This window comes from Electrona antarctica (assembly GCF_951216825.1).
Source record: "Electrona antarctica genome assembly, chromosome: 12".
Classification (NCBI taxonomy): Eukaryota; Metazoa; Chordata; class Actinopteri; order Myctophiformes; family Myctophidae; genus Electrona; species Electrona antarctica.
Genome location: NC_136793.1, coordinates 38,101,046 through 38,118,572, shown reverse-complemented (window position 1 = coordinate 38,118,572; position 17,527 = coordinate 38,101,046). Strand labels below are relative to the sequence as shown.

The following is a 17,527-nucleotide window of genomic DNA, read 5'->3' as shown; positions in this document are numbered from 1 at the left end:
TGCTCATGCTATAGGCAGTTTTCTCCTTTGCGTATCAATGAAGACATTTAGGCTTTTTTATATATATATTTATTACCATTAAAAATACTAAATTGGTTAAACAAATTCTCAACGTTCTCAAGTAAAACACGGATAGCAGCCCCCCCCACCCCCCTTCTATCCAGTGGGTTGTTTATTTTCCCTTCTTTTTAGGTCCAAATGTATGCACTTGTGGAGCCCTTCATGAAATGGATTAACTAAGGCAACATGTACCTGACTCGACTCCTTTAAGGGGCACTGAAATGGCCAGAAACTGATGGATTCCAAAGTGAGACACTTGAGCAAGTGGTCAGGTTGGGGTCATTGGCATTGCATGATAGAATATAACGGGAACATTGAAACACTAGCTACACGCAAAAGCATAAAAGAAAAAAGGCGAGTTAAATTGTTTACCTTGTATATCACCTGTTACAGCATTCTAAGCTCCTGTGCATCAGCTCTCTGTAGTGCTAATAGAGAGCAGGACGCTAGTTTGTCAGACCAGCCTGTATAGCAGTCTGTTGATATGTTCATTCTGTATTGCCAGAGTTAGAGTTAAAAAAAAAAGGCAATTCAAAGTATTAGTTCCCAACTTACTATTAATACATGAGTAAGAAAAAAAGAAAAACTTAAATAACTCCACATACTAGCACTAACAGGTAACAGCATTATTGTTTTGCACTACCAGCATTAGTTGACATAAATATCCGACAGAACGTGAGTGCATAATTGTGGTTCTGAATAGTGATCACTTCACATGGCATATTTCAACGTGCAAACCAAGACTTCACCTGGTAAGGAAGATAACAGAAAAGCATATTTGTAATAAACCACCCAAAATGTTCAGCAACACCAACCACTTAAAATGCCCACTATTGGTTATCCGATTTAAGTTGGTCAAGTAAACATGTACTGTCTGGTAATCCCCTTGGGAGAAAAAACAGATGCCAGTACTGGAGGTTCCAAAAACAGCACTACTAAAACAAATAAAATAGGTAACCAGTGGTTAGATGCCGTAGTTTATGGTTCTTAACTCAAGTAATGAGGAGGCAGATTACTACTGGAGTTAATTATATCCATCTAATTAGACTAGTTTAGACCTAGGACAACTGAATGCAACTAATGATGTGGTAGAATTTAAAGCAGTAGCTCAAGTCCCCTGGTCTGAAGATGAGAACCTCTGCAGTAGCAAAGCATACCACGTCATGGTTCATACAATTATCACTAGTCACACCATGTTGTTTTCCCCAAGTGCAGTACACAGAGAATCCATCTAGAGGTAGATGTTTGCTCTGCTATCCATTAGTGCATTTTTGTCCCCTACCCAGTAACACCCCACCATAGTGAACCAATACAAACAGCAGAGTAAGGGAGGAAGCAAGCCAAGTTCTACCAGCTTTGTCAAATCTCAAATGTGGTGTTGTATTGCCATTGTATCTCAGTGATGCATATAAGTGAAAGGTGAAGTGAGCATGGTGCAAGTGTGTGACAGTGGCTGTACGTCAGTGCCACAAGTCAGTCGGTTGTCAGTGTTTTCTAGACGTCAACAGTGCAGAGCGGTTCACTGCCCGGCTGGGCGGACTCCATGATGGTCATCTTGGGTTTCTTCCGAGTCTCCTCCTGACAAAAGAAACAGGAATGAATTAACATCATGAGCACAATACACACAAGTCACTACACAATATTGCTTTGTTGCAACTGAATAATGGCCCCTACAAGAGTGTAGGAGTTTTCGGCGAGTCATTAGAACGTTATGCATTTCACACTACAGGAGACTGTCATTATATCTTTGTGGCAAAATGTTTGCCATAGCGTAGCCTACGTGCGCTATAGCAAGACCACACACACTTTGCGCTGCTGCAGCGTTGATTCCGATGCAGGTTATCAACATTATTCAAGTGAAATGCGTAACAGCAATATTGGGCTAATATAGCTACCAATAATTTGTATGACACAGGGATTTACCCAAGGAATAAAAGGTGCCGATCAAAGCCCGATCTAGCGTTAGAGCGGAAGTTGTCGGGGAGCGCCAAAAATGCTCCCCGACAGTATAATCGGAGCAAATATCGTGCAGTGTGTAGGCACAATAACAAGGTGTCAACGAGACTCCAACTCCCAGAAAAACTGCGCAGGAAGATATGGAATATATATATATATATCTCTGCTGTCCGGAGGAAACCTCATAACTCCAAAATGTTCATTTTTCAGGAAATGAAAAATATATGTTTTTAAGGAAATGAATAAAACTTTTACTGCCTCATCAAAGTTGGTGTTGTGAATTTAGAAGTAATTGACAAGGGGAGAGAGGAGAGAGGTGGTGGAGTTGGCCGTTTTAGCAGACAGTTTCAGACCGAAAGGGAACATTGCTCCGGACAGCATTATATTATATATTATATTATAATACAAAATGTTTGACCCTCAAAAATGTCTATTTTTTTAAATTTAGCTATGAATTATGAATGCCTGATGTTACTAAAATAACTCAAAAACAATAAATCCTCAATTTTAATAACGTGATTAAATTAGGTCTTTATCAAATCAACATTATTTTATGAATATATTTACTGTATGAATATGTTTTATATAACTGGAATTATTAACTATATTAGTAGCCTAATCATTCTCTGCAACTGTAGTCAAAATCCCATTGCACAACATTCATGCTTTTTTGTGTTTTATCAATCTATTCTAAACCATGACATCTTGATTAATCTCCACCCCCCACCCCCCTCTCCAATCATCATCATAGCAATTCCTCCCTTGTGTATAGGCCCTGTCACGGTTACTGTTTTGGGAAGGGTGCAGACAACTACAGTACGTCCCCCCACCAATACATGGAGTCGACAGCTTCTATTCATCTGACACGAAGAGCTGTGGCCAAGCATGCTGCCTGGGACAAACCTGCTACTCACTCTTTGAACAGGTTCAGGGACACTGCTGTAGACATCACTCGCAGCCAAGAAATGCAGATATCGTGGCAAACTCCATACACATCACTTTAAACAGTATTAACTGATTGACTGCCAAGGAGGAGTTTGGGCGAGTTTTGCCCAAAGGCTCAGACTGCCAAGGATGATTTTTTTTTGTTTCTACACTAGATGGTTAGCTCTTGGCTAACCTATGCCCCCCCCTCCCCTCAGAATTACATGATCTAACTCTGAGCAAGTGACCATAGCAGAGATTCTTACCCTGTCCTTGGCTAATTTCCTCATCTCTTCTTGTAGTTTGTTGAGGATGTGAAGGTTTGGCTTGTTCTTTTTGGCATACTGCTGAAGCTCAATCACACTCTTATCATTGCTTTCCTGCAAACAAAGATTATATATATATATATATATATATATATATATTCAGAAAATATAAGAACATAGCTTACTTACCTCAGTACTTTCACAGAAAAACAAATCTAGGAATCTTTGTAAAAATCTAATTTAGATTTTTCCATACACATTTAATGTTATAGCATGGAACAACTACATTAAGAGAGATTTGTCAATGTTTGCTATAATTTTCTTTTTTAGTTCATTGCACTGGTGCGAGAGAGACACACACACACACACACACACACACACACACACACACACACACACACACACACACACACACACACACACACACACACACACACACACACACACACACACACACACACACACACACACACACACACACACACACACACACACACACACACACACACACACACACACACACACACACACACACTTTTCGGGGCATGTGCGCCCGAAATCCTCCGAAGTTGAGAAAAGTTAATTTCCAATTCAGTAAAGCAATTCTTTTAACATAAATTTCAATTCCTTCAGTTTCAAGATAAAGACTCCAAAACCAGTCTAGAATGTGCCTGCTGTTGGAGCTGTGCCAAGGCAGACCCACCTTCTTTACCATCTTGTTGCTCTCACGCCCGTACATGCGCAGCAGGGAGCCCCAGTTCTTCACATGGGGATGAAGCATCTGAAGGATCTTCTGAGATGCCAGCTGTTTGCCAACTCTCTTGTTCTTGCCTGTAGTAGCATTAGAAATACTATCATTAATGTTATTAGTACTACAGAATGCTATCATTAGTAGTACTATGGTATAACACCCCAGGGAACATGGAAACATACAGCTTATAACAAAAGTGGGTAGGTACAAATCTTTATAACAGTCATTACAATACAAAAAAAGACAAACAACAAAGTTATTAATACAACAATACAACATCAGAGCCAGGGGGGATTAGATTACTAACAGAAAACATTAAAGAGTGAACACAAAGCAACAGTTCTCCACAGCTTTCTTATTTAGAAGTGCTGAAGGCATTTGCTGAAAGCACGCTGCGTCGCTGCCCAAGTGACATCACTCATGCGACTCCTCCATGTCTCTCGCTGTCACTCAAGTGACTACTGGCCAATCACAGCGGGTCTTTTCCGGGACTTATGTTACGCACGCAGAAGCTGCTCATTGAAGGCAAATGCTTTGCAAGGAATCTCGGGAACATTTTGCCTTCAATGGTGACAGGCGCCTCAGAGCCGGAAAGGGCGTCTACATATATATGTCTATGGTCTGCATTAGAGACCAGCGGGTGGCGGATTTAGCCGCGGTTGATCCACGTTTAGGGTGGATTAGGGTCAATTCAATATATTATAAATTAATATCGGATAAATCGCGGGTGAAATAATGCTGGAAATAAATGAATGGCATCTATCTATAGGCTTTATAACGGAAATAAATTAATGATATCTATCTATAGTCTTATAATATAGTTTTTAAAAGGCACAAAATCTCAGCATGCGTGCGTTAGTAGTATTTTAATATTTTCCATCAGGCACAAATTAGACGCCTATATTGGCTAAGGAGGACCACAACAACGAGTGGGCTGCTAGCTGCTAGGCTAACAGGCAGCTGAGAGTATGAAAGAAACTTACAACTAACTGAAACAGAAGGGAAGAATAAAAGTTTGGCGTGGGACTTGGTGCCATGGGACTGCATGGGAGGGCTGGATATACGCCACATGAAGACGTTTGTTGCGATGTGCGAACGTGACTGACTGAACGGACGGCAGCCTTGTTGCCATGGAAATGGGAATATACAACCGTAACTTTGGTGAACTGTCGGCAGTGGTGAGTGACACAACTTATAAATAGCCGATCTACAAGCTCACAACGCGTCGCAGCGAGCCAGCGACGCGTTGTGAGCTTGTAGATTGGCTATCCCTGCAGCGGATTTCAGGTGGTTGCGGATATATAAATTGGATTAATTAATTAATGCGGTCTGATAACGGGCGGATTATAAATATGCACACTCGGATTCGGGTGACAAAAAAGCTCATCCGCTGATCTCTAGTCTCCATGGTATCGACACTGGGCTCACTTCCTTCCTGGCCTACAATTCCCATAATGCTTTGGTGCACTGCTCCTCCTTGTGGATAGGGGGAGGGCTGTAAGTGAGCCCAGTGTCCATGACATCATGGAGCCCATGGACACTTTGAAATACTAAAATATCTAAAAACACATATTACCCACATATAAACCCCAGGAAAGTGTTTGTCTCCCAAACACCATTAAAATAAGATCTGGTTGCAAAAGGGGTGAAGTGGCCCCGTAAAGGTGTACTTACACCATCCACGGACAGTGTGCTTGCCACAAGTCATCACATACTCGCTCTTCTGGTTTTTCCCTGGGATAACTTCAAATTTGATGCTGGTATCCCCCATTCCATGGTTTCTATGGCAAGGACATTTATATATAAAAAATAAATGCCAAACACTGAGGGAAGGTGGTCATAAAAATGATTGTAAATGAATGTAAATAGTGCCTCCTACCTTTTAAGGCACTCATGAAGAATCTGGTATGGTGAGAGGAGACCTGCTTTGTTGGTCAACTCGTATACCCTCGAGTCTTCAATACTGATATGGTTAAAATACTGTGAGTGAGAATGCAGAATACATTGTTAAACCACTAGTTAGACATTAACAAGGAGAAGCAACACTATCAGGATTAGCTAGCCGGTACCGTTACTGTTAACCCATTAAGACCCGAGCCCCGTTCTACATTTTTTAAATTATTTTCAAAGATTTGCACAAATTTTCTAATGTGTCCAAAAATAGCAGATCAAGTTCATTTTTTCCCCCCAGAAATTAACAGACTACAGATTAGTAATACACATTACATATAGTCGCTGTCAGGCAGAAACCATGCATCTCCATATAGCATTTCAATTTGTATATATATTTTTATATTTACTTCCATAAATGAATGCTCCACTTCGCCGTACAAGTGTGTCACAAAGTAGGAAAAATAGCCCATCTACAAGTCACAATACATTTTTGGACAGAGGTTTCCACCCATCAGCGATGATAAACTTATGCAAAGTGACCCTTTGTTCACATATTGGTTTACGTGAGTAACTGCATAGTCAATTCAGAGTACCAAAGTCACAAGTAACAAGTACAGCCTCTTTTTCAAATCTTTGTTACTACTGTCAGTCTGGATGAGCGCATCGGTACCTCCAGTTCATCGCCCTCTACAGGCTTCTCCTCAGATGTCTGCTTCACAAAGTCAGGGATGAGGATTTCCAGTGTGGCTCGAGCTGCAAGTCACAAAAAGACAACAATGTTAAGTAGTGTACACGGTAAAATCCTAACGGAGACTGTTCACAAATGTAAACAACGGGTGTATTTAGTTAGTAATAAACACAGTTAAATTGACACTGTATAAAGATATCCCCGTCGTATTAATAATACTATAACTGATAACACATTGGTCCAACAATCAAGTCTGTGATTGAACTGGTTTTATTTTAGTTTCACATTTCTGCTCCTTCATGTCACTAGCCAATGTGGTTGGTATCGTTTTGATACTGCAGGATTTCTCTGCCATAAAAAATAAATACAAATAAAACAAAAGTCCATAAGGACCTTTATTGTATGGTTCAGTACTGCAATGTATTGTTTCACTTTTTATTCCTCTACTCCCATCCTGTGCTGCTGTTAACACCCTGAATTTCCCCCAGGGATGAATAGTGTTTCATTTTAAGATTGTTGTACTGTGTATACATGGTACTTTGAAAGGAATATTTTCCTAAAATACAGCATGTGAGCAAACTATCCTTGTGGTTAGCACTATAGTCCAAACCAGTAGAAGTCTCACTCTCAATTCGATAGTGGAATAAAGTGAAGCAAAGCAGCTATAACTTTGAGATCATCAACGGGGTCCCTTTGAGCCAGGAACTTCACTATGTATTCAATGGTACAGTGAAGATGAAAAAACATGGCAGACAAAACCAGTTGGGAAGCCATCATGATTTCAACACACCCAGTGGTACGGTCAAGGACATTACCAGCTTTATTCTTAGCAAGTTTTTTACTGCTTGCAGTTCCTGTGCCGTAAGTCACTCCATCTATAATGACCGAGGCTCCAAAGGGTTCACTTGGGTTCTCTGTAAGGAAGAACCAAAACAAATTACAGGCTAATAAAAACAGTAAAATTTATAGGACAACTTCAAAGTGGCACTGAAGAGAATAGAAACTTACCACATTCAAAAAAGTTGTAAACAGGTCGGACCTTTAGTACACGTTGCATATATTCATGTAGTATGCAAACTTCCGATTTCCCATTAGGGTTGATGACGAATTCTAATAAAACAGGACGACGTTAACAAAGTAGTGCATGGTTAAACCAGAGAGATAATGTATATTGATTTCATTAGATAAAAAAGTAAAAAATTAATTCAAAATCATGGCTTCATAGGTCCCACAATTACCTTTCTTAGTGGGTGCGTCTGACACTGACAGCGTGATGAGTTTCTGGTTGGCAGGTAGGATGGGCCTCTCCGACTCTGCCTGCTTCCTCTTCATGTCTCTGTTGAACTGCCTACGCTCGGCCCAGGTGCGGAACTTCTTCACAGTCACCTGCTCAAAGTCGAAGCGCTTCACCAAGTACCTACGGAAATCTTCAAGATCTAGAAGAATCCAGTGAAAAACAAATAAGAAATAGTACTTTGTTGTTCTTTCATCTGGAACAATCAATGTTCCATTTAAAAAGTGAAGTCTCCTAAAACATGATCTAAATACACATCCCCCTGTGAGAACAATGTCAAGATGTTACGAAATGGGTAGTAAAGAATGTTTTTATGCCATTACGTGATTGATTCAGCTCTTGATAGGACATAAAATAATGATGACTTAAGATATGTATAAAATGTATATAAGAGAAGCAAAATGAGGCATACAAATTTGCATAATCCCGCAATTGCTTTACTCTCCTCCTTTACCTATAGACTCATCCTTGCACACCTCGACCTTGGCTTTGACCTGTCCCAGGGCTCCCTGAGCTGTGTCGAAGGCATGGGGCAGTTTGAAAGGGAGTGAAGGGGTTTGAAAGGGGACTACCCCTGCCAAGCTGGCAGGGGGAGTCCAAGCTGGCAGAGGCTGGGCCTCCTCTTGTTCCTGGGCTGTCGAGTCTGGCTCGTCAGCCCTGTCTGTGCTGTCAGCCATCTCCTCCTCACCCGGCTTGGCGGGAGACACCTCGGCATTGGGGGTTACCTCTCCATTGAGTTCCTTCTGCTCCGCGTCCTTCATGTTCTTGTAGTGCAGACAGGGGATGCTGGTGGTGGGAGCGTCATGTTTCTGTACCCAGATGAACAAGCAGGAAGGGCAGACTGACGTTTTAATGGAGTTACATTTTAGCAGCCTATATTTAGCCGAAGATCTTATCCAGGGCAATGTACAATGCCTGCAACAGAATAGTGACCAATAGGTTGAAGACTGTCAATAATTTCCCATTTCCTGGGAATGATCAAATTACTTTTTGCTAGTCCTAAATCCCAACGATGGAGACCCAGAATAGGATACAGATTAAAAACAATACATTTTAAGATATCTGAACACAAAGATGTGCAATATGTGAAATTATTAGCAAACTTATTATACTAAGTCGAGTGTAAGAAACTGTCTCACCCATCAATTCAAGCAAGCATTCTGTCTTACCCTGATACTTCCAGTCCCCAGAAAGTATGGTCTTGACCAGGTGACCACACGTGTCTCCCTGTGCAGATAGACTGGAATGCCCGAGTTATGGAATGTCATGATCCATCCATCAGGGAGGGGCTCAGTGGGCGGTCGACCCCGACCTAGGAAAGGCAGGACACACGAAAGAAAGATACATGCACTAATTGGACCCCTCTGCTGAAAAGGATGACGATAATTGGGGTCACGTTTTACCAGTGGTTAAAACCAACCAGGAGACAAGAGACAAAAATTACCTCTCCTACCCGACTCTCCTTTGTGATCTGCAGTATGGATACTCCAATACAAAGTCTGATATTGGGCCGATACCAGGCTAATCGTTGAATACAACCAACCAGAATCAACACCCCCATTTAAAAATGGACGATCTTGGATGCGCACATTGGGCCACTTCAATCTCCACGATTTGAGAGGATTTTTAAAAAGCTATACCGCCGGGAAATGCCGGAAAGATTGCTTGCCCAGGGTGGTACAATGTTGGGTCTCTGTGATTTGACACTTTAATAAGATTGAATGTAATGAACAAGACAAAACACAAAAGCAATATTCTCTCCAATGTTTAGATCACAGGTAGGGCACTACAGACCAATTGGCATATAAGTAATTAGTGATATGAACATCCCGACTAAGAATCAACCTGAGGACCACCATTAAGTTTGGTGCGGATATGGTTTTTCTTGAGTTGCAGTCTGTCTATTCTTGGTTATAGTGGTGGACAGAAGTCACAGAACACAGTCAATTTTCTGGCTCCAACCTAGCCCAAGCCAGTAGTCGCAAAAAGTAATAAAAACACTTCATTGCTGTAACTGGAATTCTGCCCGACTCATACAGAACTTCAGATTCAGAAGGGACTGCATTTCCTACTTTGATCCTCTTCAAATGACTACTGATCATCGCAGTCTAACAACTAGATAAAGTGCCCCTCGGGGCATAGGTCTCCATGTGTGACCTCTTGGTGGCGCTATAATAGGCTAATGTGAAAAGGGTGCCATTTCTTCTTACGCCTTAGATGGCAATTGGATGATTTGATTTTGTTCCAAAAATGTGTTTTGCTAGAACAGGCCAATGTGAAAAGGGTGGGATATACTCCTCAGCCTAGTAGGAAAGTCTGTGAAAGATTACACATAAATTGCACACTGCGTTCATGATTTGAGGCTTTTTGTTCAAAACGGGCCAATCCTTCAAACTTTGAAAGCCAATGTTAGCCAATTAGGATGGAATATCAGACAGATCTGTCTTGAACACATGACTATAGAGATAGTGTGTAACGGTTTACGAGTTATTTTAACTCTTTAATTAATATCAGCTCCATATCGCATATGAGAGAACATCTCCACTGTTCTTTTACAGAAAAATATAGAAATATATATTTCTATTGTATACATACACTCCCATGGACTGTATCTGTACCAAGTCTGTATCAAGTCTGCCCGCTCCCTAGAGGCCTTTAAGTCTTTACCCATCTCTTCTCCCTGGCTTTCAATGTTTGACCTAATTAACCCGTGTACTATTTGTGTTGCTTGGATTGTTTTACTATGCTACTTGTGTTATTGTATGTTTGCCTCATGATCGTGAACAGCACTTTGGTTGACCTTCTGTCTTTGTAAATGTGCTCTAGAAATAAAGTTTGATTTGATTTGACCACAGGCTATGCGCAATGACGCAGGCGCACCCCCACGCTAGGTTATAAAGCCCCCTCTGCCATTAGCTCTCCACCCATTTTCCTTTTCTACTGACTTACAGAACCAAGCTGTGTTATCACTGAAGGGTAAAGAATACTTGTCTAAATAGCTTCACAAGGACAAGTGCCAACACTTGTACCGAGAGGTGACTTGTTTTCTGTCCGATAGGTGAATAATCTATCTGGAGTAATAATGTGTTTTTCAAAAGTCGGCCTCCTGGTGGTGCTATAACAGGCCGTTCTGGAAAATTTGGGGCAGAGGTTCATGTTTGCATCCAGGGAGTGTGTGCAAAATTTGTCATCGACCGGGTTAACGGTGCCGGAGATTAGCCGGTAACTCACACACACGGACAGAGTGCAAAACATAATAATAATAAACAAATAAACAATAAGTCCACTGTCCTTACTTTACAAATACCAACAGCTGTGGTATAGCTTTCTAAAAAAAAATATATATATATATATATATATATATATATATATATATAAAAAGCGCCTTTATCCAAGGCGCTTTACATAGATTGTGCATTACATTCACCCATTCACACACACATTCATACACCAATTGCGGCGGAAGCCATGCAAGGTACCAACCAGCACATCGGGAGCAATTTTGGGGTTCAGTGTCTTGCCCAAGGACACTTCGACATGTAGACAGGAGGAGCCGGGATTCGAACCGCCGACCCATGGATCATTGGACGACCTGCTCTACCTCTTGAACCACAGTCGCCCCTGTATTACTGAATGCATGGTTAGGGACCTTCACCAGTGATCCATGGCCTACCAGTTGAAAACCCCTGCTCTACAGTAAAATGGTTGAAATATTATGTAAAATACTCAAGTCAGTGAGAAAATTAACTACTTGTGCACACCTAATTGCGCACACCTAATCTCTGACACTAGCCTCTTTAAAAAACTGTAAAAGTCTTTACAAAACTAACAGCAAGGATGAATCACCTAGAATACCTAGACAACAAATGCCTCCCATATCCCTGGATTATTCATGCATTATTCACTGTTAATACCATCAAGTAAAAACATGTTGACAGGCATAAATCCAGGAGCTTTGCTCCCCCCAAATAGTCAATCCAACCGGCAGACCCGCAGCACCACTCACTCTTCAGGACAGTCTTAATTTTGGTCATCATGGGCTGGACACCTCCCTCTCCATCTGAGTGATTGTGGTCGCTTTCCCCGCCATATTTATCCTCTGCCATACGCATCTTCTTGGGTACCGGTAGACCCTCCTCCAGCAGTGCATCCACGTCATTATCAAACTCCTCCTAAAAGAGACTGTGGTTAAGATCAAGGGGGAAGGGATAGAAGACTAGCCAGTCTTATTGCATAAACTGGGTGTGTGGGCGTCACCCATCCCAGCTCAACTTATGGCATTTTTCCGGTGAAGGGGTGTAGTCAATCTTTCCTGAATTGGAAAGCAAAATGCTTCCAATTGTATTATCTACAATGTTACATTACGAGGCCAATGTGGCATTTAGATAAATCGGCATCGGGTAATGAATGTGCTCACGCTAAAGTGTCATTGTTCCAACCGCTCATTAGACCGACCAATTACTAACACTATCCGTAACCCTAGCGATAACCACACGCGGAAGCCACGGGGTGAGTCTTTTTTGCCAACTGCCAAGCAGATGAGGCAGATTTTACTCTGGAAAGCCATTTCCATTTCCCCCCAAAACCAGGAGGTGAAATCTTCCATTACTACCTTGCGCTAATATTCTAAACGAGATGCATGATGAAGTCAGAAATTAGGACAGAAGATCGCCGTTCTGATCAAAAGCACGGACAGCGCCATAGATTCAGACTAAATAAGGAGGATTGTTGGCCAGTGAACCAGGAAGTTAATGGCTGTTAGTGTGTGCGCAGCAAAACAGCTCTGGGACGCCTGCTTTCGAACCAGACCGCAAAAGAACACAGCCGTCTTAAGTGACAGGCTGACAGCGGCAGCGCAGTGTTAAGAGGCAGGCAGGCAAAGCGCAACATTACACAAGCGATCCGTTTTTAACCCATTTAGACCGTACGGGGTGTGGGAACGTGTACACACGTCCTAGCGCATTTTAATTGATATCAAACGAGAGAAAAATATTCAGATTTTTTTTTTTAGTTGGCCTCTCCTTCTGCACCATACTCCTTGCTCTTTCGCGCATGCGCGTTGTCGTTCACTTCCATGTTTACCGTTCACAAAGAAAGGCTCGGCGTGCGTAATCTAAGGAGCTCTCCGTGGTTTTGACCAGATGGATATACACTCTTCATTTCTGACTTCAACATGCCTCTCGTTCAAAATATGAAGAGAGCGAGCATCAGCGACTTATATCGTAATCTTAGCGAGGTAAGCAAGCAAAAATAGGTCTCCCGTTTTTTGTCCGGAACGGAAGGGTGGGGGCTTACAGAGTAAAAGCGGCCATATCTTCCCGGGACCTTGAGCTTCTATTTTGAAAGAAATCCCGGCGCTGATTGTTCAGGCATTACTTCGTATTTTAACACGAGTTCCTCGTATTGAATGGAAACGCCAAAGTGATTTATTGATTTCCTCGTATGAATGGACTATTTTAATATAGTTAGATTACTTCTAGTTCCATAGCCCTAAATGCCCTTTGCGGCCTGGTTCGAAAGCAAGCCTCCAGGACAGACGAGCAAGGCGTTGCCTAGCAACGGCCGCTGTCAAAAAATTGATTTTAGCCATCGCGTTTTATATAATTAAAGGGACCTGTTAACACGTCTGAGGCATTTGAGAGGACGTGTGGACACGTCTTTAGCATCATAATTAACGAGCCATGTAGTTGGACTAATGGGATGTCGGACTAATGGGCAGGTGCCGTGCTCACAAGGCGATTTAAGAACAAAATGTCTAAAGACAAATTTAATTGAGCAGAGCCAGAGTGCAGTTCTACCTAAAGCTGCAATCCTTAACTTTCATGTCCTACCCGGGAATCGAATCCAGGTCCCCCACTTGAGGCCAAAGACATTGTAACAATTTACAGTATTTTCTAGTACTTAATTCAAGAACAATCATGAACTTAGAAATTGCAAGTTTAATATGCATGGTTACTAAGTGGTTAAAGTAGGGTAAAGTGATTCTTTGTTAAACTAAGTGTTCTCATTGCTAAGTGTTTGGTCAGTAATCCAGCTCTAGGGGGAAACAAATGCATGTTCAGGTCAGGACCAATTGGACCCAATCAGGAGAGAGAACACATACAGGATACAAGACAAATAAAATGACACTCTCCTGATTGGCTGAAACTGGCAATGCATCTTATGTTAAATACTATCAGAATATATTAGAGCCTGAACCTTTTAATCAAACAGATTTATTTGAACCAAATATCACTTTAAGTACATTTAAGCAGCAGTAATAACACAGCAACTTAAATGAAAGCTTTAAATAAGTAAATGGTCAGATAAATTACAATGAAAACCAAAATAGATGACAAAATACTAGTTTCTGTGGATGACAAGGCTTCTTCAATTTTAGTATAAAAAGGTACCATACTGTTTCAATTAAAAGTATACTGTACATGTCATAAAGTGGTTAAATACATTCTACTGCCTGCGCTGAACTCAGTACTTGGCAATCAACATACTAATGAACAGCGAAGAAAATAATGATTTAAAAACACCATAGGCTAAATGAATATGCACATTGAGGTGATACGGGTCACTTCAAAGAAGGGACAAAACTGAAAACATTGGTCAAGGCACAAAGGTACGATGCATAATTGCATATATTATTCACTTGACAGAGGATGATAGCATAGATTGAATGTGAAGTTCTAGGCTCTAGTAAAGAGGGTGGGAAGACGACATACCTCATAAGCGTATGTCAGGACCTCGTCTTCCGCATGATCCTGATCCTGCTGAGCTATCACCTCTGACCTAAAGCCACCGGGCTCCCGGTCATCGTGATCCAGAAAGTTGTCACTGAAGTCATCCAGCTCATCGAGTACAGCGAACTCTACCTTGTTCTCCAGATCTAACTCAGACTCCTCTCCCCTGCCTGCACCGTTCCCGACACCGGAGCTAGAGCTAGTCTCGCCTGCCCCTTGTTCGCTAGAATCATGCAACTCACCATTCAGGCTATCCATGCCAACCTCCATTGCATTGCCCTGCCCTATGCCGGTGTACAAGACCTTCCTTTCTTTGCTATTGCTACTCTCTGTGAAGCTCACACGGATCTTAACGTCTCGGAGCAACTTGAGGTCAGGGAGGAACTTGGTGACATGGGGAGCGTGGCGAGCTGTTCGGGGGCACTGGGGAGGAGGTCCCTCATTTGAAAGGTGAGTACAGAATGTTAAGGAGCCGTTAGTGACGAGCTGCGGCTGCTGCTGTGCTTCCCCATCCCCTTCTGGGGTGTGTGTGGGTCCATCACCACCAGAGCCAACGTCCATTAGCTCTGCCTCACTGGACGTTTGCAGGGGAGGTAGTGGAGGTGCTCGGCCATCGCCCTGTCCGAATTCATCACTAGGTGGCTCCAAGGGGAGAGGGGGCAGTATATCGTCTATCTCCATCTTTACTTGCTTTTTAGATTTATACTAAATGGCTATTTACTCTCAACACTATCTACCTATATGGAACAGTTTCTTCCACGAGCTTAGTTGAAAGCAAAGCACATGCAGAGGAGCATTCCTGTGTATAGACCGTGTACCAGTGTTGAATATGCTAAGCTGACTACATTGTTCTTTTCATTAATGTAGACAGCTTTTAGAATTACTGTCTCAATTATTGGAAATCACAATGCATTCAGCTTAATGTGTGGTCTCTAGGCTCTTGTTCATCCTCCACGGTATCCCTCTGTGAGCGAGCTAAAATAGGAAAAAGAACAAGGAGTCAAGATGAGCTAAATGTCGCCCAATATTGTAGATCTTCAAAATATGTAATGGGAGATTAAAGGTAGCATTTTAATTTCCATACGCATGTTTCAACTGCTCCCCAACACGTTAAATACGTTTATTTCCAGAAACCTCCTCAAAGTCTGCAGGCCCCATCATCATTATTGCTATCATCATGCTAATGTTGCTAGTAAGCGTCAACAAGACGCTGCACCTGTATGCTGTAGCGATAGCTTTATAGCAGTAAACAATCAAGTGCGTTGTAGAAATACTTACCGATCTAAACGAGAATTTTCACTTTGCTTGGGTCCCTATACGTCGCTACATATATTTTTTTCTAGAGGCACCGCCATACGGCTTTCTCATTAATTCCGCCATCTTGCAGAGAGAACCGCAACTGCAGACGACCAGACGCCTTGCAATACCCCTACCGGCTTTTTAACGTTGATTGGCCGGGATTTGGCCTTAGGTTCAACAATAATTATTGTTCATGTAAACCGATCAAAGTCATCAATCACCAGACGAGCTCTTACCGACTGGAAAATATTCGAGGAGAATCCAGTCAATCCACCAGACAAATCAAACGCAAGAACTACTTGCACTCGTTGCAACAACTTAACATACGCTCGCGACTGTGTGGAAAGCCTGGTTTCTATTTACTGTTCAGTGCTCAGATCCGGCATAGAGCATACTGTATCCGGTCGGTGGTGTGGAAACTGAAAGCCGCGTAACCCTGGTAACGCGAGGTTAATTCAAAGGAGCTTTATTGACACGAGAAAACATGCGTTTACATTGACATAGCTAATGTGGAACAAATCAAAATAAATAATTATTGTAATGATTGGTAGGGTTCGCTTCCCCAGAAGACATGACAACCTTCTTAGTAATTACCGGTATTTTGATGTAATGAACAATAACAGGGTAGCAACAATAAGGGGCATTGCAGTGAACGCTCTCTCTCGAACTTATTGCTAGCGATCGCCTAGCATGCTAACAACAACGCAACGTTACGCTACTTTCCGCTTCTGGTCAACCCCGGAACTGAATCCCCATTCCCCACCACACATAAGGCGCGCGAGCACAGTAGTCTAGTGTAAAATCTTCAACAGCAGAAGCTGTTGCATGTGGGAATCCTTCCCACGCCTAAACCTAATCCACCCTCGTCATAGGAAAATATATCGCACTGGCAAAATATTTTGTTTACAGAATAAATAAAGATGTGGTTGCTGGCTTGTATTTATTAACCATCAATGTTGTAGCTGAGCACTATTTATTTATTTTTTACAATTAATATGCCTCGATATAGAGTTTCTAGTAGTGGATAAGGTCACATTTTCTAATATCCACAGGCTGTTAAAGCTGCTATGAGCAATAATGTCAAAAGTTTAATTACCTTTTTTTGGTTTTCAGACAGCCAGCAATGGGTAGAAGGCTCCCAAAAATGTCTAGTCTCTGTGACACATCTAGGGGCCGCAATCTGCATTCAAAGATTTTCCTAGAAGCTTTGTCGATATGCCTGTCTACTTCCTGATTGGTTAGTCATTGCGACCGACCAATGACAAAGCCTAGGAACCTCTTTGAATGCAGATTGCGGCCCCTAGATGTGTCACAGAGACTACATTTTTTGGGAGAGTTCTACCCATTGCTGGCAGTTTGAATACCAAAAAAAAGTAGTAAGTAATAAAAAATGTGACATTATTGTTTATAGCAGCTTTAAGAAGAGAAACAACGTAGTGGTAAAATCAATTTCTTCAGTTAGGCTTATTTAATACTTTATTTATTAATAAAACGGCACAGAGGCTAAGCAAAACACTTCAACAGGAAGTTGGCGGTCATGGACACTTCTCTCCAGGTGATTTACTCTAATAAAGAGATTTGATGCAAGACATTAGCTGCCACCCAACCAAATCCCAGTGCAGTGATACAATCTTTGCATAAGTGAACAGTGATGAAAATTCTATC

At 41.8% G+C, this 17,527-nt stretch overlaps 1 protein-coding gene across 4 annotated transcripts; it reads right to left on the bottom strand.

Moving 5' to 3' along the window:
* Window positions 1-551: 551 nt before the first annotated feature.
* dgcr8 (DGCR8 microprocessor complex subunit) lies at window positions 552-16,978 on the bottom strand. Of its 4 annotated transcripts, none has more exons than XM_079515875.1 (14): window positions 16,959-16,978; window positions 14,546-15,538; window positions 11,839-12,004; window positions 9,002-9,144; window positions 8,287-8,641; window positions 7,777-7,974; window positions 7,547-7,648; window positions 7,354-7,452; window positions 6,521-6,603; window positions 5,837-5,937; window positions 5,632-5,738; window positions 3,910-4,037; window positions 3,207-3,320; window positions 552-1,638 (listed from the first exon to the last, which is right to left on the bottom strand). In XM_079515875.1, exons 2-14 carry the CDS (start codon window positions 15,242-15,244, stop codon window positions 1,555-1,557), a joined length of 2,379 nt encoding a protein of 792 aa, XP_079372001.1. In that variant the 5' UTR covers window positions 15,245-15,538; window positions 16,959-16,978; the 3' UTR covers window positions 552-1,554. The 4 variants fall into 4 exon arrangements, with proteins under 4 accessions (XP_079372001.1, XP_079372000.1, XP_079372002.1 ...); XM_079515874.1 differs by lacking the exon at window positions 16,959-16,978 and adding an exon at window positions 16,099-16,255; XM_079515876.1 differs by lacking the exon at window positions 16,959-16,978 and adding an exon at window positions 15,842-16,063 and having other exon boundaries at window positions 3,919-4,037.
* Window positions 16,979-17,527: the final 549 nt, after the last annotated feature.